The 21,522-nt window shown below is 57.5% G+C and overlaps 5 protein-coding genes across 5 annotated transcripts; 2 read left to right on the forward strand and 3 right to left on the reverse strand.

Moving 5' to 3' along the window:
- Positions 1 to 496: 496 nt before the first annotated feature.
- Positions 497 to 3,622, reverse strand: B0H64DRAFT_398473 (uncharacterized protein). Its single transcript, XM_062803957.1, has one exon. The coding sequence runs from the start codon at positions 3,401 to 3,403 to the stop codon at positions 608 to 610; it is 2,796 nt and encodes a 931-aa protein (XP_062660043.1). The 5' UTR covers positions 3,404 to 3,622; the 3' UTR covers positions 497 to 607.
- Positions 3,623 to 6,017: 2,395 nt separating this feature from the next.
- Positions 6,018 to 7,486, reverse strand: B0H64DRAFT_171781 (chitin synthase export chaperone). The gene is made up of 2 exons (XM_062798778.1): positions 7,133 to 7,486; positions 6,018 to 7,058 (listed from the first exon to the last, which is right to left on the reverse strand). The coding sequence occupies exons 1-2, from the start codon at positions 7,368 to 7,370 to the stop codon at positions 6,298 to 6,300; spliced, it is 999 nt and encodes a 332-aa protein (XP_062660044.1). The 5' UTR covers positions 7,371 to 7,486; the 3' UTR covers positions 6,018 to 6,297.
- Positions 7,487 to 9,315: 1,829 nt separating this feature from the next.
- On the forward strand, positions 9,316 to 11,306 carry B0H64DRAFT_398481 (chaperonin 10-like protein). The gene is made up of 7 exons (XM_062803958.1): positions 9,316 to 9,926; positions 9,998 to 10,110; positions 10,172 to 10,252; positions 10,316 to 10,738; positions 10,807 to 10,841; positions 10,906 to 11,044; positions 11,101 to 11,306. Exons 1-7 carry the CDS (start codon positions 9,748 to 9,750, stop codon positions 11,151 to 11,153), a joined length of 1,023 nt encoding a protein of 340 aa, XP_062660045.1. The 5' UTR covers positions 9,316 to 9,747; the 3' UTR covers positions 11,154 to 11,306.
- Positions 11,307 to 12,809: 1,503 nt separating this feature from the next.
- Positions 12,810 to 14,513, reverse strand: B0H64DRAFT_171827 (NADP-dependent oxidoreductase domain-containing protein). The gene is made up of 5 exons (XM_062798779.1): positions 14,165 to 14,513; positions 13,957 to 14,111; positions 13,757 to 13,896; positions 13,605 to 13,667; positions 12,810 to 13,539 (listed from the first exon to the last, which is right to left on the reverse strand). The coding sequence occupies exons 1-5, from the start codon at positions 14,253 to 14,255 to the stop codon at positions 12,906 to 12,908; spliced, it is 1,083 nt and encodes a 360-aa protein (XP_062660046.1). The 5' UTR covers positions 14,256 to 14,513; the 3' UTR covers positions 12,810 to 12,905.
- Positions 14,514 to 16,813: 2,300 nt separating this feature from the next.
- Positions 16,814 to 20,679, forward strand: B0H64DRAFT_171886 (uncharacterized protein). Its single transcript, XM_062798780.1, has 3 exons — positions 16,814 to 17,093; positions 17,283 to 19,315; positions 19,367 to 20,679. Exons 1-3 carry the CDS (start codon positions 16,925 to 16,927, stop codon positions 20,567 to 20,569), a joined length of 3,405 nt encoding a protein of 1,134 aa, XP_062660047.1. The 5' UTR covers positions 16,814 to 16,924; the 3' UTR covers positions 20,570 to 20,679.
- Positions 20,680 to 21,522: the final 843 nt, after the last annotated feature.

Here is a 21,522-nt window from a genome sequence, read left to right on the forward strand (position 1 = left end):
CGCGCATTATTTGCACCCTACAAATTAAGTCAAGTCCACCGACAAAACGATTGCTCGTCCGAGGCCTCCAGTGATAATAACAAATGACGCCAACCCGACATACTTTCCCTAAATCAGCAAACGAAAACCAGAGGCCTCCTTTTCTCAACTCCCAGTGAAGGAAAGTAAGTAAGGGAGTGAAAACAAACCGAGGCACTGCTCGTCCCAGGCCTCAGCAACAGGTATCAAGAAGAAAGTTACAAAGGAAAACATGCAGAGGAAAACTGGTTGTGTCAACCTCGAAATGAAACCATGACCACCTCATCGAACGCACCGCATCGTTATCTCCACCCCCCCCCCCCCCCCCCGGCCACACGCAGTCTGAAGCGCTCTCAGTCTTGAAGCACACCAAACCTCAGTTCCCATAAAAGTTCCCATCATTCTCCCCATCCTGCTCCTCCAAGCTTAGACGCTCAATCCGAGTCCGGACCGGGGAGGGTCTCGGGGGAGAGCGAGTCCCACATGACTTCCATCTCCTCTCTGTCATCACCCATCCACTGTTAGCAAACACGTCCCAGAGCCAGCTTAAGATGTAGCTCGGAGCACAGTGAAAAATAATGGAGGGTACTTACACATCCACCTCACCGACCCTGACGCCCCTCTCGCGGCTCAAAAAGGTCAAAAACCGACGCTTGGTGCGGTCGCGCTTGAACTGGGCCATGACAGTGCCGCGCTGGCCGAGGTCACGCCCATCACGGCCTTTCTTGTGCGCGACCGCAACCTTGGTGGAGTGGCGGGCGAAGGAGACCTCCTGGATGTCGCCGAGCTTGAGGTGGAAGTTGTAGGGCTTCTTGAAGACGGACCACTTGATGGGCTGGACCGACTCGAGCACCTGGTGCTCGATCACCTTCTTGTCCCCCTGCTTCTCCGTCACCCAGTGCCAGTACTGCGTCACCCCCGGGTGCGTCGCGAACGACCGCGTCTTGACCTGGTGCAGCCGCCAGTCGTTGGGATGCAGCCGGTCGTCGCTGATCGAGTCGCTCGACGTGTACCCGTCGTAGTCGAGCCCCGTCGATTCTTCGTCTTCTTCTCCCTCCTCTTCTTCTTCTTCCATCGCTCGCTTCGTCTCGGCTGTCGCCGACGGCGGGAACGGGCTGTTGAGTATGATCTTGGGCTTGCCGGATGACGGGCTCTCACCAGTTTCCGCCTTGGGCTTGTCGGGTTGGCTCGTGATGATCTTGATCCTCTTCGGCTTCTGTTGTCCAGATGCTGACGCTGATGATGCTGCTGCTGCCGCCGCTGCCGCCTCTGCTTCCGCTGCCGCCGCTGCTGCTGCTGCTGCTGCTGTCGAGGCCGAAGCTGACGCTGCGGATGCCGCTGGTGATGCTTGGGTCGGCGATACCGGTGGCTTGCTCGCGCTGGGCACCTTCAACTTGATCGGCGTCGATTCCGGCGTCTGGTGCGGGTCCTTGCGCTTGAGCGACCGCGGCGGCTTCTTTGTGCTGCTGCCGGGCTCTCCGTTCTTCGTCGCGTGTGCCGGGGGTCGGCCGACGCGGGGGAAGCCGTTCTTTTCGCGGAGCTGCTCAATCTTCCGATCGTGGTACGCCTTTCCTATCCAGCTAGCCACGTCGAACTTGTCGCCTTTCTCCATGTACAGCTCATGCAGCCGGTGGCGCAGCCATTCCGACGGAGTGACGTCCAGGCCCATCCTGGGAAGCTCTTCCGTAAGCAGCTGCGCGAGCCGAAACAGCGTGTCGTAGTTCGTGATCCTGTAGTTGATCCACTTCTTGCCGACGAGCTGGTACGGGTGCAGCTCACCGTCCTCTAGAAACTTGAGGACAATGCGGCCTCGCTTTGCATCCCGGTTTGCCAAATGCTTATCACGGTGTGTTGAGCCCGCCTGGTCGAGTTGGTCGTATTTCTCTTGGTGTTTCTGCCGGAGCGGCTCAACGAGCTCTTCGATCGGTTTCCAGTCGGGCTCCCAGTACGGGTGCTCCGGAGAGATCTTGGCCAGGGGCACGCCGCGCATCATAGGCGGGTCTGTAAAGACAACGCCGTCGTGCTTGAGGCAAAGCACCTTCTTGTTAATTTCGGGAAGCTCATCGGATTCTACCTGGGGAGCTTTGACCGAGGGCGTCGAGGGCGCCGTCGCCTTCCGGCCGCCTGGGAGAGACTTCCTCGGGCCTTTCTTGACCGGGGGCTCCTTTCTGGCCCTTTCTCCGTCAGAGTCGGCCGCGGTTCCAGCTTTCCCTTCATCCTCGTGGCTCGCCGATGCCTTGTTTGCAGCCGTGAAGCTGGTGCCGGGTGTCTGGGTCTTGCCTGGCGACTTGGTAGGGGATTTGATCGAGTTGCTATACCGCGAACTAGTGGGACGCTCCAAGCTGCCGCCGTGGCAACCTCGTTTATTCCACTCGCAGTTACCGCAGCGGGCAAAGTCCGGGTCGCCGCCAACCATAATACAGCCCTGGTACGGGCCATAGTTCGAAGAGCAGTCATTGCACGGCCGCCCTTGCAGATCGCCCATGGCCTGGATGAAGAAACTCAAAAACTTGTTCGGCCGAGCATCGCCGGGCGGGGGGCGGGGAAGGGCGTCGAGGTCGTGAGCAGTGAACTTCCGGCCGGGGCGGATCTGGGCCGGCCGCTTGATTGGCAGCAGCGAGAAACGGTCCATGACGGAATTTCCGGTGCCAGACGCCCGGAGCCGCCCTATCAAATCGCCTGCCTCACCCAGCACGTCGACGAAGTTTGAGGCGGTGGTTTCGCCTGGCGTTGCCGGCGGGCTTACGTCCCTGGCCATGGATACGGGAGTGCCCAGCTCTGGGGTAGTGTCGCGCGAGCTCAGATCAGATGATGACGAGGGAGATGCGGGCGCTGGTTGAGCAATCGGCAACGAGGGCTCAAGTCCCCTGTTGGCCTCAGTCGCGGCGGTGGCGGTCGATGGTTGGACATCGGACATCTCAACGTCCTCCTCGGTGGGCCTCGGCTCGGCGGTCTCGTTGTTGGACATGTCGACTTGTGCAGCGGGCTGTTGGATGTCGCCAGTGCCGCTCCCTTCGTGGCTTGCCGTCGGTGCTGGAGTGTGGGTTTGTTGGCCTGGCTTAGGCAACTCGGTGGCGGGGTCGTGGTCAGCTGTCGGTACCCGCTCGTCCTCCGGCTGCTCATTGGGTTCAGGTCCAACGCCGCCCATCTCCGTGTCGCCGTCAGTGGGTGCCGTCTTCGCCACGTTGTTATCCGGGGCGGGGACTTTCTCCTGCTCGTTGCTGACGAGCGTGCCCGTAGCCGGCGCGTCTTTCTCGACGACTTGGGGCTCCCTTTGCTGCCCATTGGCGAGGGGCGCCGTGCTCGGTGCGCTGCTCTTGTCGGCCGCCCGTGATTCCCCAAGCTGTTCGATCTGACGTTCGTTGGCGGGTTCCGCGGCCACCATAGTCTCAACAGCCGGGGCGTACGGGGTCTGGTGTGTTTGGGCGACGTGGTAGTTCACCTGGCCATTGTGGTCGCTGTTGGCGGGTCTCCCTTCATCTGCGGGCTGCTGGCGCTGATTTGCATCGCCTTCATCATTGCGGTCGCTCCCATTGCGTGTCCCACTCTCCTCCCGTCTCTCGTAGCCCTCACCCTCATCAAGCCTCTCCCTCTCATCGGGTGCCCGACCCTCCCGCCCATCCCGCCTCTCATCCTCACCACCCTCACCACCCCTTCCATCACCCCCCTCATCCCCCCCCTCATTCTCCCCCCCTCCCCCCCGATAAGCCAGCCCCCCCCGCCGATACCTCTCAAACCACCTCCCCCGCTCCTCATCCTCCCTCGCCCGCCTCCCCACCCTCTCCCGTTCCTCCCTCTCAAACTCCGCCTCCAACCCCCCCAAAACCCGCTGCTGCTCCTCGTACTCGGCACGCAGCACACCCAGGCGGCGCAGCAGGTCCTCCTGGGCGCGGAAGTTGTCGAGCAGGCGCTGGCGCAGCGGGGCGGCGCGGGCGCGGTGGGCGGCGGCGAGGGCGGCGTCCTCGCGCGCGCGGTGCTGCCGCATCGACGTGTAGTAGTTTTGCTCGATGCGCGGCCAGGGCGAGGGGTCGTCGTCGGATAGTCCTGCTTGGGCGGGGGCGGTGGCGAAGGATGGTGTTGCCGAGGATGGGGTTGGGGTTGCTGTGGTGGTGATGGTTGTTGCCGATGTGGGGGTTGGGGTGGCGGTCGCGGTCGCGGTCGCGGTGGGTGTGACTGTGGGTTTAGGTTTGGGGTTGAATGCAGGCTCTGCTGCTGCCGCCCCCGCTGCTGGCGCGGGCAATAATGGTTTCGGTGGCATGGTGGCGAAAGGCCGGATGGCGACTCGATGATAGCTACCTTACCTTGGGCAGAAATAGTCGGGTAGCGGAAATGAAGTGAGATAGGTAGGGTAGGTGAGGGATGATAAGTGAGATGACGGGTTGATGCCGCGCGGATAGACCGGTACTCTTTCAGGTAAGCTCGGCGTCACGGTCAGCGACGGATCGGGGGACCGAAGTCTGAAGTAAGATGATGATGCATCAAAAAAGATGGCTGTGTTCCCGAGAACTCTCAGTCAGCGCGGGGTTCCATAGGTCCAAGGAAAAGCTTGACTGCCGAGAAAATAGGGACCGACCTAGTGCCACCGACGGAGATTTGATTCGGTGCGCTCGGCAGGTGCCCAGGCAGGTGCGAAGGGCATAAGAGAGGCCACGTCTCGGGTTAAAAAAAAAGGGCGCGATTCAAGTACTGATAGAGTAATAGTAAGGCAATTGAAGAGGCGGTGAATCAACACGAAAGTGACGCGCGATTAGTTAGTTAGACTCGGATCGGAGTTGATGAGCGATGACTCGTCGCGGCTGAGTGAAGTGACGTGACGGAAGGTCGACCTGCTGAAACCCGGGTGGTGCCGGGAATGCTAGGGAGGGCTTTTGAGTACACGTGGTATCGCGATGGTAGCCCGGATAGGTGGGATTGGATTGAATACTTACTTTGGAGAGAGCAGCTCAATGGTAGCCGTGGCGCTGGCGCAGATAGTCCGTCCTCTCACAATCGATAAATCAAGTCGCGTGTTCCAAGGTGGCCCTGTCACGATCAGCAGGTGGCTAATTAAAAAATCGACGGCGGCGAATGCTCAAATCAAAAGGAACAGAAAATGCGAAAGACCTACCCCGGCCGACGTTTGTAACTAATGTTTCAGTTCCCAGGTCGAGTTTACTGAACGAAAACTTGGCTCAACTAAAATTCATGACGCGTCACTAGGTACCTTGGTCAATGAAAGCAAACACTAGGTACCGGTTGGTTGCTTTGGTGCACAAAGGAGCGAAAGGGGATAACACAGCTATGTCCGTAGATGCGGCCTGTGATGTTTGGTGTCGGGAATTCAGTTGGTGTCCCCGGTCGACGCCCACCCGGGAAAGGATGTGAGCTGAGAAGGGCCCAGACCGGTGGATTTCGGACTATTTGCGAGCCCACCTTGGAGGTAACAAAAACGCCGAGACATGTCCCGACCTAGGTAGGTTGGGTGCAGAAACACAAGGAGAGGCTGAGCAAACCTAGTTGGGTACGGACATATGGGGTTGCACAGAATATCAATTTTCAGCGGCACCGAGTTCCCCCTCTTCCAATGAGGAGGCATCATGTTTGAATTGAATGTGAGGACCAGACCAGACTGATTTCAGTTGGTTACATCTAACAGCGCCTCCATGGATGCCGTTGGGGTCGGAAAGTGGAACTTGATCCCAGAAGTTCCTTGCTTGAACTGCGGTCAAAAATAGGGGCATCCAACTGGAAAACTACCTAAGGTAGGTACTTCGCATAAGGTAGCACGCAAAATAAGTAGCAGACCCGATCCTGCGAGGATCTTTTTCCCATGCAGTGATTTTCAAACCGCTCCATTTATGAATAGTATCGCTGCACCGCCAGCCCACACAGCCAGAACCCGTTCAACGCAATAGCAGAAATATTAGTGTAAGCTAACTAGCGTATACGGCTATACAATAGAAGGATGGGAAGATGCGTCCAAAGCAGTGTATTACCGAATGTCATTGATTATCGAGGCCCACGCCCTCGACCGCCCGCTGATGGCCGTCACTCTTTTTCGAGTCCGTTTATTTCCCCTTTCAAACAGCCAACCCAACGCCAGAAAAGAAGCGCCCAACTCGCTGATGCCGAATGAGACAAAATAAGAAGTATCATGGCACTGCACCGCATCCTACCACCAACAGACTGCGGCACAGGCTTCGGCCCCCACGCTACCCACCACCACCGCCCGCCAACGAACGGGGTTCGGTGCTCGTGCCGGTGACGCCGCCCCCCGAACCCTTGGCATTGTTTCAGCACTCAATACCTGGAATGCCGGTTCGGGGTGGGCGAGTACGAGTTGTCGTACGCCGTCGACTGGCCGTATGGGTCATCGTGATACACGGTGGCCCGGCGGTCCTCCTCGGGCAGCAGGTCCTTAACCTCCCAGTTGTTCATGCGCGTGCCGACCGAGAACTCCAGATCCTCCTTGGTGATCGAGTCCCAGTACTTGTACACCATCATGACGGCGAGCAGGTTGCACGTCGTGGCGAAGAACAGACCGTCCAGGTAGTGGCTGATGGCCTTGCAGATGGGCGCGCTGGCGGCGTACAGGATGACCTGGCCGGCGACGAAGAAGAACATGCCAAAGGCGATGTCGCCGAGCGGCCACCGGTCGTGCAGCGTGCGCATCACCAGCAGGATCTGCAGAACCACGTAGACGAGCAGCTGCACCGCGTTGAGCAGGTACAGCACCACGAAGAGCCCGATGGTGTTGGTGGGTCCCAGCCCGGCCCATGTCTTAAAGGTGGCTAGGGCGACGAGGAACGAGATGACGAAGGCGGCAGCCGAGCAGAGCCGCATCATCCAAAGCGAGAGCGGCGTGCCGTCCTCGTAAAGCTGGAACCCGACGAAGCCGTTGATCATCAGGCACGTCACTGTGGCCGAGGCGAGGCCGGCTTGTACGGCGACGAAGTAGGGGTAGGGTGCCGACCCTGGTGGTACTACGCCGGCGTCGACGCAGAGCGAGAGGAAGGTGAGGAGCATGTAGAGGTAGAAGAAGGTAGTGATCTCCTTTCGGCCTAGAGAGACGAGTCCTTGTCAGTGGTCCCTCCTCCACAACTGGTAAGTCCCTTCTAGAGCCAGCAAGACGTACCAACTGCCGTAAACTTCCCCCGCACATGCAAGATCATGATCACCGTCATGACCAGCGCAATGATGTGCATGGCACTCGCGGCGCCCTGGAAAATGATGGTGTTGGCCAGTTCAATGTTCCGCGCATAGCAATCCGGCTCTATCCCCACGCCGCTCGCGATCGATGTTATCGGGCCCACGGACGAGCAGAGGGGTAGCGGTGCCATGCGGCAGAGGCCGGTGAAGTCGCCGAAGCCCATGGTTGTAGAGGGTGAGGCGGTCTAGCCCCGCCGTCGAAAGATTGGGAAAATTCGAGGGGCCGAGGACTACCCTTCGTAGGGCGATAATCGGTGGTGTTGCGGCCCGGAGTAGGGAAATGGCGACCTGGCGAACCCAGGCGTCGAGCAACGAGCAAGTCCGATGATGCGATAGTTTAGCGATACGAAGGAAGACGGACGAGTGTGTCGCGCCGACCGAGAATAATAATTGGTATTCAGCGAAGGTGGGGTTCAACGAAAGTGGCATGCATCAACGAGGGCTGGCTGGAAACAACAACTTCGTCATCAAAGCTCAGGGCTGTTTGGCCATGATCCCGGGCCTGTCGTCTGGCTGGTTGCTCGGCTGTTGGTGTGCGACGGAACGAGGCTTGGGGACGACAGAGGGATGCGTTGCTGTGGAAAAAGGAGAGCGGCGGAGCCGCCCAGCCAAAGGTCCCGAGTTGGCACAGCGCGAGCCACTCAGCGCCTTCCCGTGCCCCACCGTCTGCGGGACAGGCTCACAAGCTCACAGGCTCAGAGGTCGGCACGCCAGGCAGGGATCAAACAGGGTCATCGAAACTGTCTCGCCTAAATAGCCTGATGCGGCATAGCTGATCACCATTGGATTGAATTTGTTTTGATGCGACTTTGCAACACCCAAGTTGTTTCCATCTTTGCAAGCCGAATTGGGGAGCAGAAAATAATGTGTAAGCTGACAGAACTGATCTCTCGGTGTTTCTGGTTTTCTTCACGCCCAGGTCTCTTCCGTCTGCTTCAATACGACCCTCTCTCGCCTGATTCCGCCGCTCCCTCGGTAACAATGAATGGACCGTACTCGTAATTTGCGCAACAATTTCTTTGTTCGGTACGAAGTACTCGCCTTGATACACACCCTGACCATAGAAACCTCGAGTCCCCGACCGTAGGAACGAAACGAAAGCCATCTCGAAGCCCAGAGAACTTGGATTTACTGCATTGACTGCTCTTTTACACAGTACCTGGTTCCGCTCGCTTTCTTGATTCCTTGGGGACTTGAAGGTGAAAGTCCAGTACGAAGTACGGGAGAAAAGAAAAGCAAAATACGAGATTTGGCTTGGCGAGACCCGGTGTCCGAAATCACGAGCGGCAGGGGACTCTGAAAATCACTCGAGCGCACCACCCTCTGACCAAACAAACCGAACTCGAAAGGAAAACAAGACTTGGCTAACGAGGTCGGGCCCGCATCAACCTCTACAAGGGTTCTCCAGCTCTTGTTCTTCGTAGAATGGAGCTTGTCCTGATGTTTCCGCTGCTTAGACATAACAAACGCCTAAGTCGGCTCTCCTTTATGGTCGAAGCGTGGCTACCTACCTACCTGGGTACACAGCCTTGATAGCATGCAGACCGAGCAGTTGAGGGGAGCCCGTGGGTTGTCGGCCTCAATGAACCTGTGGCAACATCAGCAGGTAAAAGTCATAGAACGGCGGCTGCTTCTAAACAACCCAAAGGAGCAAGGGCTTAACTACCTAGGCAACGGCAGTGTGTTGGCAATATTGCGATGCCAATGGCGGAGGGTGAAATAGAGAATGCTCCAGAAGTTCCGCTGTGGCAAACACCAGAGCAATGCATACTTACCCAACTCAGCAACTGTGTCCATGTACTTGCGCACAGGCACCAGCCAGTTTACGAGGCCTGGGCCTTGCGGTGACTATTTTTTTTTACTCCGGACATGGTGTTGGTGTCCGAAATAGGCTGAGACATGGTGATTACATAGCTCGGGAGATGTTTCATCCCCAATCGAAAGAGACACTCCATCAATCTTCACTAGAGGGGATTACTCCTGTTGCATAGCGTTGTCCCAATATTGCTGTGATCACTTAATCAACAAAAAATAGAGAGTGATTATTAATATTGAAACTCCATGATAACTTGATAATCGAGAGGCATTGCTACTCTAACCGGTGTAAGTGGACCGGCGGCTGAGTAAGAGACCGCATCAAACTTCTTGCCACTGGCTGTGACGTCTTCGATCCGCCAACTTTGGATTAGGCGAGGGCCCCTTACCGGAAATCGACAACATCGTCGTCGTCGCGCGAGCCGTCATTGGTTCATCAACTTGGCACTTGTCCTAAACCATGTGTGTCTTGCTACCGGGTGCCCATCTTCTTGGAGGAGGCACCGGAGACCCCTCCACAAAGAACTACCCTCGAGCAACTGAACGCGGAACTTTGACTAACTGATGGCCACATCGAGTGTTTATTCATTGGCTCCCAAGGTGTTACAGAAAGTTAAATAGAACCTCAACCCCAGAGCTATCCTGAGCTTAATTCCTTCAACACCACCAGTTTAAACTTACCTATTATATCCCCCTTCAGCAACCAACCTCCCCAGCAGAAATACCATGTCCTCGCTCCCAAAGACGTTCAAGAAGGCCGCCTTCACAGACCAGGGGTCTCGCCTCAGCATCGGAGAAGCCCCCTTGCAGCTCCCCGGCAAGAATGAGGTGCTTGTGAAGGTTGAGGCCTGCGGTGTCTGCCACTCCGACACCTTTGTCCAGGGGAACGCCTATGGTATCGGTTTGTGAGTGCCATCTTTCTCCAATGGCCTAGGGCCCAAGGAGATATGCATTACTAATAAAAGTCTCTCGTTAGCCCCTTGACTCCCGGTCACGAGGTCATTGGCCGTGTTGCGGCCGTTGGCGAGGATGTCAAGGCGTGGAAGGTCGGCGACCGTATCGGAGGGGGCTGGCACGGCGGTCACGATGGTGGGTTTTGGATTCCTTCCATGATATGGCATTACCATAGCCGACTAACGTTGCGATGAAGGCACCTGCGGGGCTTGCAAGAAGAGTCTCTTCCAGATGTGCGAGAACGAGGCCATCAACGGGGTAACTAGGAACGGCGGATGTGAGTTGCACACGCACACACCCCTCACTCACATAACCAACGGCACCCGCTAATCAACCACAGACGCGGAATACGTGCTCATCCGGTCGGAAGCGGGCGTCAAAGTGCCAGACGACGTCGACGCGGCCAGCTACGCGCCGCTGCTCTGCGCGGGCGTGACCGTGTTCAACTCGATGCGGCAGATGGACGTGGCCCCCGGCGAGACGGTGGCCATCCAGGGGCTGGGCGGCCTGGGCCACCTCGGCGTGCAGTACGCCAACAAGTTCGGCTACCGCACCGTGGCCGTCTCCCGCGGCGCCGACAAGGAGGCCTTCGCCCGCCAGCTGGGCGCCCACGAGTACGTCGACACCACCAAGGTCAAGGCCGGCGCCGCGCTCAAGGAGCTTGGTGGCGCCGCCATGATCGTGACGACGAACCCGCATGCCGAGCAGATCCCTGAGCTATTGCAGGGGCTTGGGCCGAGGGGCAAGCTGCTGATTGTGTCCCGTGAGTTTATGACTGATGTCCCTGGTGGGATGGTGGCATGGAAGGTATTTACTGACGGCCGATGACAGTTCCCGGCGAGGTGCCCTTCGATATCACTCCGATGGCGGGTGCCCCTTACCTACTACAGCGTCTAGGAGGGAGGTTATTATGTGCTAACGCTCTTACAGATCCAGAAAGGACTGTCCATCCACGCCTGGCCCTCGGGACACGCGACCGATATGGAAGACGCTATTGAGTTCGCCCAGCTGCAGGACATCGGTTGCATGATCGAGAAGTTCCCGCTGGAGAAAGCGAACGAGGCTTACGGTGAGTGTTTGTCGATGCATTCAATGTAGTCTATATTCTAATTTTAATATCTGTAGATGCTATGCTTAGCGGCAAGGTCCGCTTCCGGGCAGTCCTAACCTTTGAGTGAGGGTTCAGGGGGCGGTTTCGAATCTTCGGTTCGGGTTGGATACGTCGTACGGGAATGTACTGTGATGGGGAGCAGGGCCGAGATGCACATGGAGTGTCCACTGGCACGGAACCTCATACATAGTGATCAATGTTGACCCTGATTATACGTCAATTTGCTGTTAGCTTTACCACTGTCTGTCTCGCCCACTCAACTCGCCCGGTATCGGCGTAAAAGTGTCACGGGAGTTCAACGAGTATCCTCGTGCTACCACTTTCAACTAAAAGTTCATGTAGCATGAGGTGAGCGAGACGGAAGAGCACCTCAACCAGCTGCTGAAGGAGTCGAGGCTGTTTAGCCAAGTCGACGAGAAGCAAAGGATAGGTACCTACATGTAAGCATCCTCGAGTGGGACTACGACTATTTTCAAGGGCCCCGATACGTTAAATAGCCCGATATAATATGGTGAAGACGTGGAAGAGTTGCAACAGACACAGGGCCGCGATATATGCTACCTAGTACAAGTAGTATAATGTTATAAGAAACCTTTTCAAAGGGCACGTACCTACCTCGTCTGTGACTCAGAGAGTGGGCTCGCCACGCATATCTACCAGTATAGGCATTGCAATTTCCTATTGGGGGAAACCCTATCGAAGGGCACGTACCCCGTAAGTGACTCACAGAATAGACTCGCCACCCTCGTGTCTGGTAAAACTGCGGTGTTTCCTGTTGCGGGAAACCAAATAGTCCAAACCGACGATTGCGCCAACACATAGCCCCAAGTAGTAGGTACTCAACACTGCCCAGGTGCTTAGTGACGCAAAATCTACACAAACTCGCCATGGCTCCACCCGCAAATGTACAGAAGAGTACCAACACCCGCGTTGACGCGTCGGGGGAGGCCATCAACGCCTACGTCGATGCCCTCCAAATGTACATAGATAACCCGGTCGCTCAAGCTGATACGGAAGAGGGGGGCACAAACACCCACAAAGGCGTGCTGCAAACCTACATCGATAGACGAGTAGCAGAGATCGATGCTAAATTAAACGAGACGCAGGCTACAGGCTCTTAAAGCCTAGAAGGGGCCGTTCTCCTCGTCGAGTACCTAAGCATCTCCGAGGCTGATGACGGGCAAGGCGCGCCGCAAAATAAATATATTTATGTGAACCCAATCTAATCCCGATTAAATCAAACCAAATTGGACTTCTAGTCACATAAATAAGACCTCATATTTGACTTGGATTTATTGAACATTGTTTGCTGCCCCTCCCCCTCCGGGACTACCTCTGTACGCAACTTCATCGCCGTGTCCGTGACCCCATCGCTACGTGACCCCATCGTTGTGTTCGTGACCCCAACGCTATGCAAGTTCAAGTTGTGCCAGGTTCCTTGTATTCGGATCATAGTCGTCGATAGACCGCCGCGCCTGGTATAAGGAGGGCATTAACTAACCTCGGATACCTACCCGGATCCCAGCGAGGCAGTGCCCAGGAGTACTCCGTACGGGCACGTACCTTATAGAGGTAGACCGTAAGCGAGCAGGCTAGGGTTACCTAAGGTTTAGGGCTAGACACGAGGGGACCTCGGGCCTCCACCGTTCAAGGGAGCCGGGGATGTACTCAATACGCTGTAGCCACTCCAATAAAATACAATCTACTATGCTAGATTAGTTAGGTAGTGGATATATAACTATCCTTCAGTGGCGAGCAGAGAGCCCCCCAAACTCAATCTCTCCATCTCGCAGCCATACCCCTCGCCCCAACCACCCAGCTACTCCCTCGGCGGCGTATCCTTCACCAGCCCACCCATCATCGCCTCAGGGTACCTCGTCCCCCAAACCTCCGCCTTCTCGACCGCCTCCCGAATCTCCCTCTCCTCCTCCCGCGTCATCCCCGCAAACACCGCATTCGCCCCGAGATTCTCCTCCAAAAACGCCACCCTCTTCGTCCCCGGGATCGGAAACACGCCCTCCTGCCGCATCAGCCACGCGAGCGTCAGCTGCGCAGATGAACACCCCTTCCGCGCCGCCACCCGCTCCATATCCCGCACCAGCGCCATGTTGCGCGGGAAGTTGTCGGGCGAGAAGCGCGGCACGGCCCGGCGGAAGTCGCCCGCGGCGAAGTCGTCGGGGGAGGTGTACCGGCCTGTTAGCATGCCCCGCCCGAGCGGGCAGTAGGCGACTACGGCGATGCCCAGGTCCCGGCAGGTTTGGAGGAGGCTGGTTCCGTCGTCGTTGTTGTTGTTGTTGTTGTTGTTGTTGCTGCCGGGTGGGGGTGGCTGTTCGATGTCCATTGAGAAGGGGCTGTACTCGATCTGGTAGGCGCGGATGGGGAGGATTGCTGCGGCGCGTCGGAGGGTGTCGGCGCCGCATTCGGAGAGGCCGATGGAGCGGACTTGGCCGGAGCTGTGGGGGGGTTGTTAGCTAGGGGGGTTGGGTCGATGGTTGTTTAGGGATAGAGGGACACGTACTCGACGAACTCCTTGAGCGTTTCGATCACGTCTTCGATGGGAGTCTTGCCGCTAATACGGTGGCTGGGTTGAGTTCCGTCAGTATGTTGTTGTTTCTGAAAGAAGCTGATGCTGGCCGACGCCAACGGTCAACCCTTGGAATGGTGACTTACCAGTATAGCAAATCAATGTAGCCCGTTTTTAGGCGCCCCAAAGCCTCTTTCACGGCACCGCGGATGAATTCGGGATCGTTTCTGAACTCGCGACCGCCGTCGGGCCTGACGTAGTTACCGAACTTGGTGGCTAGGAAGATCTGTAAGTTTATTAGTTTAACGCTGGTGCTCAGGACCCAGGTCACCCAGGGCACACATACATCCTCCCGCTTTCCGGTTCGCTCAAACCACCTGCCCAGAAGGTCCTCGCTGTCCCCATACAGGGCGGCTGAATCCCAGTGCACACAGCCGAGCTCGTGAGCCCGGTCGAGGAGCTTGAAGCGTTCCTCATCGGGAGGGGGTGTCCCGTAGAAAGCTAGAAGACGTTTTAATGGTGATGGTATAGATATGTTCCGGGGGGGCACCCACAGCTCAGACCCATGAGGCCGAGGCCCAAGATAGGGATGGTTGGGCCATCTCGGCCGAGTTGGCGGGTGGGGATGTTGGGTGGTGTTGACATGGCTTAATCGGTGGGTGTTCAATATTTACGCTACACACAATAGCAGTTCAAGTGAAGGCTTTGTTAGAGATCTCAACGAAGACAGAAAACATCATTTATCTCTTTGGCCCCGTCTTGTAGAGTTGTCGGGCACCTGGTGGGCCGGCCCAGGGAGATCTACGGGGGCCACCGGAGAACGACTCCCGTACGCCCGCCCTGACCTCGCGACCCGAAGAGCATAATGTGTCCCTGCCTATCTGTTGCGCTGCTGGGACCCTCGATACAAGCCTTTTGGGCAACGAATAGCCTTGTTGGGAGGGTTAGAGCCAAGAACCTGGAATACCAGAGCTAGTGCCGGTGCGAGTGCCGGTGCCCCCCGTGTGTGGAACCCGGGTTGCCGGTCGGTAACCAAGGGGCTCGGACCAACCCCTAGGCCAACTAAAAGTTCTACGTGCAAGACCATATATCTGCCGGCTCCCTTTGATGTTTCTTTCACTGGCTCCAGGGAGGGTCTGCCCAAGAGTAGCAGCTCTCCGCTTATTGGGCACCATCGTATATGCGGCGCGGCATTGACGGTGATACAGGTATCTCTTTAGCCGTCTCGTTTGATCGCAGTCTTGAATCGAGCTCAAACACAGATTGGAGGATATAAGGCGGCGTTACCGAGACAATATTTAGGTCACAGGTCACCTGTGAATTGGGGATTCTCCTGAAGTCCCGCCCTTGAATCCTGCGGTTGCTGTATGCGGGTTGGGCGATCTCCGCGGCCATTTGAACACAAACCCATATTGTTCCTGGCACGCCAATTCGTTAGGTCCAGAAGTTTCGAAGAATCGGGATATTTCATGACTCGGAAACTCGGAGTGGGCGGTGAGGCGGTGATTCAAAAACTTGAAGTGAAAAGGAGCAAGCCCCGCCTATGACGTGTTTTGTCCACTGTCTTTTTTTGCCGAGCTTGCCCCGCAGCCCCGCGGTTCCCTCAGCGCGAGGGTTTTGCTGTTTTGCACTGGTCCAACACATCCTCTCACATGCGATTGTAGTGTATTGAGAAACCCGACTGCTATGTAGGACGGTGTATACTTTCTACCAATAGTAAAGAAGAGAGATTTCCGTCACGGCTGATCCGGAAACGCCACAGGACAAAAGCGTGTTCTGGATTGCCACCGTGGTCATGCATGCAGAAGGGTCCTCCTGGCAGCCACGCCCACAGCTCACGCGCGGATTCGGTTAACGGTCCTGTCGCACTTGGGTCGGCGTTACGGCGAAGCCGGAAGAGAGCCCTTGAAAAGAGGCCAACGGTGCGTTAATTGAAACAGCATGATTCGCCCGGAACTGGATCTCGGCGGGCACGTGGAGAACTTGGCGCTCTTGCTGTGCCTTGAAGTTGGTGCACCTCAAAAAGGCTGACGGCGTTTCGCTCAGGGCCGGATCAAGCAGCCAGCGCTTCTTTTGCGGCGCAGTTGAAGCAGCAATCCGTATTTCGCATGTTTCATCGAGCAAAGAGAAGAATGTCTGTACACAGTATACGCTATTTCACCATTTCCCGATTTGCTCGGCGAGCCCGGCTGGCTGGGACAAACATCAGAGCAACTTTCCGAGGGCAAGGATAGGTCCTGGATGTTCGGCATTGGCCGCCACTGATGAGATGGACTCGCGGTTGAGTGGCTCTGTGGGAAGGCGGTCTCGAGGCCGAATCGTCACGAGACGACCTGCGATTGGCTGCCCCTCGATCCCCCGCCATGGAACTGCCAGAACGTGCAGGGGGCCGCTGTCGGGGAAGGAGGGAAGACATCATCATTCCCTGCAGCTGCAGATCACAGCACCCGGACTGCCATTTCCTGCCATTTCCTCACTGCGGATAGGTCCCTGCCTTTGGAGTGACGGCCAGCATTTTGACCTCGATCTCATCATGACTACTTGAGATTTTCAGCCTGCCGCATTGGCTACGAGCAACACCAACGACTTAGTTCCCAACTTAGCGCATTCCGCAAACGTTTGCTCCATCCAACATTGCAACCAGCTCCGGAGAATACCCAAAGACTCCAACCAGACGAAAGCATTCTTCGATATCACCGCCGAGTGAAAGACAAGCCGAGCTCGACATCCCCGAGATTCCGCGAATCCGACACGCCGCACGCGGAATCAAGCTCAATCCAGATCTCCCGTGCCGCATCGAGCTGGCACAGTAAAACGACCCGACCCGTAATCTCGACCACCTCGACGTTGGTTCTTTGATATATCTCTCGACCTCCCCACCAACACGCCGCACATTCCACTCTCGTGTGTTCTAGACCCAACCTTCCATACCACGACACCTTCGAGGCCCTGGTGCTCCCGAGACACAAAGCCAGGTACCAAAACACCACAAAGCGAACCACACAACACAGCCCATATCTCGAGATTGGAAGGATAATAATAATGGGGCTGATATGATTCAAGCGCTCAAGGTGCGTGCTCCCGGACCGCATCCATTATTCCCCCCGCTCGCCGTTTCCATCTCAACCCGTCCCCCAACCTCCATGTTCCCTCCCGAGTTGGTCTCGACACCCCGTATCCCCGTCCGCCATGCCCTTGCCCATGTCCATACCCATGCCCCATTGACGCAACCGCAACTGCCACCATGCCTGTTCGTCATGGCTCTGCATTGGGGAGCGTCACCAACCTGGCCCACCAAGCGCACACTAGCATAGATGGGTACCTATCCTCATCAACGATCCTGGCCGCATTGCCTTTCATTTTCTCGCCAACATGAGAACCTCGCCGGCCACACGCTCCAGCCAGTCTCCGTCTTCAGCGCTGTCACCGGACTCGGCCTGGCCGACGCTGAAGACACCCCCAATCCCTTTATGCATGGCTGCTGTGTGTGCTGCGCGGTTGCTTTCCCCCCCAATCCGTCCCATTATCTACCTAATTTCCATCCTTTCTCGCCCTTGTCTACCCATGTGGTCCCGTGCTGCCCTACCCATCCCTAACTCACTGAAACCATTGTCACCCGCATGCCAGTCTTGTCGGGATCCCGTTCTGACCCGGCCGCCATGTCCCTTGTAGGTCCAGTATACGACCTTCTACGACCCCAGGCACAACCACTTTACTGCTCGATCGACGGCTCCGTTTACTACGAGCCGCGCCGACAGCCCGAGCGCGGGTTCCCAGGTCCATTGATCGAGCCCCGCCGCTGCCGCCCACACTCGATCAATATCGTCTCATACCCGTCCGGCTTTGTGCCGCACGAGCTCCGACCGCCCAGACCGTGTAACGACACAACTACGAGGCACGAGAAACGACGGGATAGGAAGAGGAAGAGGGAGGAAGCCAAAGCGAGGAAAAGAGAAGAGAGGGTGAGAAGGAGAGAGGAAGCGCGGCGCAGTGAGAAGCAGGAGAAGAGGCGATCTCTACGATCTCTGTCATCCCTCCCACCGGGCACCGAGAAAGTCGGCAGGGCCATCGACAAAATATTCGCCGCCTTCTCCATCACCCCGAAACCGGCACCCACCGTCTCCGCAACCCCAACCCGAACCCCAAGGACAGAGTCCCGGCCATCCAGCTTCATTAGCTTCGCACGGAGGCTATCCCGGCTCGAATCAACACCTTTGGAACCGGTCGTTGCCGAGGAACCAGCCGCCGAGCCGCCCATCAGCATGACTGGCGTCGCAGTCCCCCGGCCCCGCGCCGCAAGCACGGGCGTCACGTCGACGAGCCGGGCCAACATGATGTCAATACGGTCCGCAAAGACCATGATCAGCTCATCCGTCTCCGAGGTCCAAAAGCCAGTTGCATCAGGCAGCGGCGTCACCTGTTCTATCCTCCTGGCCGAGCCCAACGTCTTCCTGACCGGCTTCGAGCACGATGGCCAAACGCGCCGCGGAGCCCAGACCACCAGCGCCCTGCTTCGCGGGAAGCTGCAACTGAACGTGTCCAAAAATGTCAAGATCAAGTCCATCACGTTGAAACTAGTCGGCAAGGCCAGGACGAATTGGCCCGAGGGCATCCCACCAGCAAAGGCGGAACTGTTCGAGGAGCAGACCCTCCGGACTCAATCCTTGGTCTTCTTCCAGGCCATGCATCAAGAGATGTGGGATACTGAGTACGGCAGCCAGTGTAGCTATGTCCACAAGTCCTCAGGCCTTATGGGCGCTCTGCAGCCGACTGCCTCCAGCGGAGCCCTCCCGGTCATTGGCAAAGGCCGTAACAGTACTCTGACCGCTAAAGAGTACAAAAAGCTTTCGCTGCAGTCAGTCAACTCGCGGAGTTTCGGCAAGGGCGATTCTCCCCATATCAACCCGGTCCAAGCCAAAGGGTACAAAGTGTTCCGCCCCGGCACCTACGAGTACTCCTTCGAGCTTCCGTTGGACCACAGCCAGTTGGAGACAGCAAAACTGCCGTATGGGTCGGTACGTTGGGATCTCGAGGCCGCCGTGGAGCGCGCGGGTGCCTTCAAGCCCAACCTCCACGGTGCAAAAGAGGTGTCGGTTGTTCGTTTGCCCGATCAGATGTCGCTTGAGACAGTCGAGCCGATCTCGATTAGCCGGCACTGGGAGGACCAGCTACACTACGACATCATCATCTCCGGCAAAAGCTTCCCCATCGGAGGGAGGATACCCATCGCCTTCAAACTCACCCCGCTGGCCAAGGTCCAGGTCCACAAGCTCAAGGTGTATGCGACGGAAAGCATCGAGTACTGGACCAACAATCGCCATGTGACCCGTAAAGACGCCGGTCGCAAGATACTACTGCTCGAAAAGGCAGCCGGCAAGCCGCTCGATAAGCAGTACTCGGAGAGCGACATCCGCGTGGTCAGCGGCGGCGAGCTCGCCCCCGATCAGCGAGCCGACGCTCGGCGGACGGCAGCACGCCGCAGGGTTAGAGAGGCTTCTCGGAACCGCGGCGTCGTCGAGCCGTTACCCGAACCCAGCGACAACCTTCTGGGCGACCTCGACCTCGGGCTCGAGAGCTTCTGGGGGAGCACAGAGATCGAGATGAACGTTCAACTCCCGACCTGCGAGATGATGACGCGCGACAAGATGCTCCGTCTGCATCCTGACTGCAGTTGGAAGAATGTCAACGTCTTCCATTGGATTAAGGTAGGCCCACGCGCGCAATGACTCTTGTACGCCCGACGCTGACCATCCTAGCTCGTCATGCGCATCTCTCGCGCAGACCCCGACGATCCGACAGGGAAGAAGCGCCGGCATTTCGAGATCAGCATCGACAGCCCGTTCACCGTTCTCGACTGCCGCGCCACCCAGGCGAACACGGCACTCCCGCGGTACAGCGGTAGCGACCGGCCCATCCCCGAGCAACGACAGCAGATGTCGTGCGGCTGCCCCGACGCCCACCCACTAGACCCGAGCTCGGCACCGTTGTCACGTCCCCTGACTATGGTCGAAGAGGATACCATCAACCTCAACGGGCACCGCCTACGTCTCAACTGCCCCCTCCCGAATCTGCCGCAAGCCGCCCACCTCCAAGCCGCCGCCGTCGCCGCTGCGGGAGCCAACGGGCGACAAAGCGGCTCAACCGGCGCCCGCCCAGAGACATCCCGCACGCCCGTCGACCGAGAACGCCCGATCCACCTAATCCGCCACCCCTCACACAACCCTCCCGCTTTCGACGCCGACCAACCACCACCCGCACTGCCGCTCCAAACACCACCACCCCACTACGACATCATCGTCGGCACCCCCAGCGTCGACGGCCTCGCAGACTATTTCGCCCGCCTCGCCGCCTACGAAAAGGACGACAACGGCGAAAACGACGGCGACGGCGACGCGGACAGCACCGGGCTGGGAATCACACCCCCAGCCAGCGGCGGCGGCGCCGCCGTCACCGCCACAGGCGAAACAGCCCAGACCCAGACCCAGGCGCAGGAGGTCGTCCCCCGCGGCGCAGACAGCGACGACAGCGACACCAACACCATCGGCCCGGACACCGAGACCACGGAGCCCACCCCGGCGTCGGACCCCCCTTCGGTCGGTGCCGCTACAGTGGCGGATGCGTACGGTGCGGAGGTGGATCCGTTTAGTACACTGCGCTTTCCGGAGGCGGGGGGTGAGGTTGGGGCTGGTGCTGGAACTGGGGCTGGTGTGGGAGTGGGAGTGGCAGGAGGGAGTGGGGATAATGAGGCGGATAGCGTGGAGGAGGAGGAGGAGGAGGATGATGAGGAGGATGAGGAGGAGGAGGATGGGCGTGCCAGGCTGCATCGCGGCGGGCGGGTTAACGTGGCTAACCCGCGTACCCCCGGTGGTCGGTTGGTGCCGAGCCGGAGTTTGGAGATTGAACGGCCGATGGTGAGGTTGGATATGACGGGTGTGTTGATGAGGAGGGGTGGGCAGTGAGTGGGTGCTTTTCTGGGGCGTTAGTGTGAGGGGAGTGTGTGCTCCTTGAGGGATTGGTTGATGTTTCTGCTTCTTGTTAGGCGGGGCAAGTTGGGGGGTTGTGCATGTCATGTCAAGTCATATATGCATTCGGGGAGGTGAGGGTATATGGGATGAGATGAAGGGAAGGGGGCGTTTTGCGTTGCTTTTCGGGCCGGCGGCTGGGTGGTAATGATCTATCATGTCAATGTCATGTCATGTCATGGGTTTGGTGACGGAGTTGGGTGGCTCAGTTGGGGATACATGGCGCGCGCTGCAAACAGGGGGTTTCAACAGGTTTGATGATCGACGACAGCATTTTGTGAGGCATCTATATACATGGCATGGCATCTGTGGCATATAGCGTTGGGTTGGTTAGCTGGGTTGGATGAATGCATGGTTGGATTGTCGATGTATGGTGTATGGTGTGTGGTGTGATGTGTATATATACCCGACAGGCAGATCAGAAACGGATTGAACTTTGATGGGAGCAGAGTCTTGGTAGCAGCTTGCAGGCCGGCTACTGTGAACAAACTCAAAAGTCGGCGTCAAACGACTCGGGGTATCCAATCCTGCCATGCTGCGAGACATGGCCATGAGCCATGAGCCATGTGGCGGTAACTGAACCACTGCTTCATGACATGTGCTTCACATGTCATCAGTTTAGTCGTGTAAACGACAGAACACCCGTCAACACAACTCACCAAACTCAAAATCACGAGGAGAGAAAACGGGATGTTAACTTCGAAGAAGACCCCCTTTCTCCATCCTCTGCTCCCCTCCCACCCAACCACTCAGCACAACCCGTCTGTATCCCAACCCCTGGACAAACATCTCCCAAAAATGGTTTCTATTCCCACCGCAGAAACGGGAACTTTTGCGAACAAAGATTCGGGGGCGGTTTCGGCGCCGGCCCAAACGCAAGGTAAAGGAAG

This window comes from Chaetomium fimeti (assembly GCF_033439085.1).
Source record: "Chaetomium fimeti strain CBS 168.71 chromosome Unknown B0H64scaffold_4, whole genome shotgun sequence".
In the NCBI taxonomy this organism is placed as follows: domain Eukaryota; kingdom Fungi; phylum Ascomycota; class Sordariomycetes; order Sordariales; family Chaetomiaceae; genus Chaetomium; species Chaetomium fimeti.

Bases quoted from the DNA above. Each gene is read 5' to 3' on its own strand.
- B0H64DRAFT_398481 (XM_062803958.1), top strand. From the start codon at position 9,748: ATGTCCTCGCTCCCAAAGACGTTCAAGAAGGCCGCCTTCACAGACCAG. The intron at 10,111-10,171 runs GTGGGTTTTGGA...GTTGCGATGAAG, and splicing joins CTGGCACGGCGGTCACGATG to GCACCTGCGGGGCTTGCAAG. The intron at 11,045-11,100 runs GTGAGTGTTTGT...TAATATCTGTAG, and splicing joins GAAAGCGAACGAGGCTTACG to ATGCTATGCTTAGCGGCAAG.
- B0H64DRAFT_171781 (XM_062798778.1), bottom strand. From the start codon at position 7,370: ATGGGCTTCGGCGACTTCACCGGCCTCTGCCGCATGGCACCGCTACCC. The intron at 7,059-7,132 runs GTACGTCTTGCT...TCGTCTCTCTAG, and splicing joins GGGGAAGTTTACGGCAGTTG to GCCGAAAGGAGATCACTACC.
- B0H64DRAFT_171827 (XM_062798779.1), bottom strand. From the start codon at position 14,255: ATGTCAACACCACCCAACATCCCCACCCGCCAACTCGGCCGAGATGGC. The intron at 14,112-14,164 runs GTGGGTGCCCCC...AACGTCTTCTAG, and splicing joins CGGCCTCATGGGTCTGAGCT to CTTTCTACGGGACACCCCCT. The intron at 13,897-13,956 runs GTATGTGTGCCC...ATAAACTTACAG, and splicing joins GAACCGGAAAGCGGGAGGAT to ATCTTCCTAGCCACCAAGTT.
- B0H64DRAFT_398473 (XM_062803957.1), bottom strand. From the start codon at position 3,403: ATGGTGGCCGCGGAACCCGCCAACGAACGTCAGATCGAACAGCTTGGG.
- B0H64DRAFT_171886 (XM_062798780.1), top strand. From the start codon at position 16,925: ATGGGTACCTATCCTCATCAACGATCCTGGCCGCATTGCCTTTCATTT. The intron at 17,094-17,282 runs GTGTGTGCTGCG...TGTCCCTTGTAG, and splicing joins TCCCTTTATGCATGGCTGCT to GTCCAGTATACGACCTTCTA. The intron at 19,316-19,366 runs GTAGGCCCACGC...TGACCATCCTAG, and splicing joins ACGTCTTCCATTGGATTAAG to CTCGTCATGCGCATCTCTCG.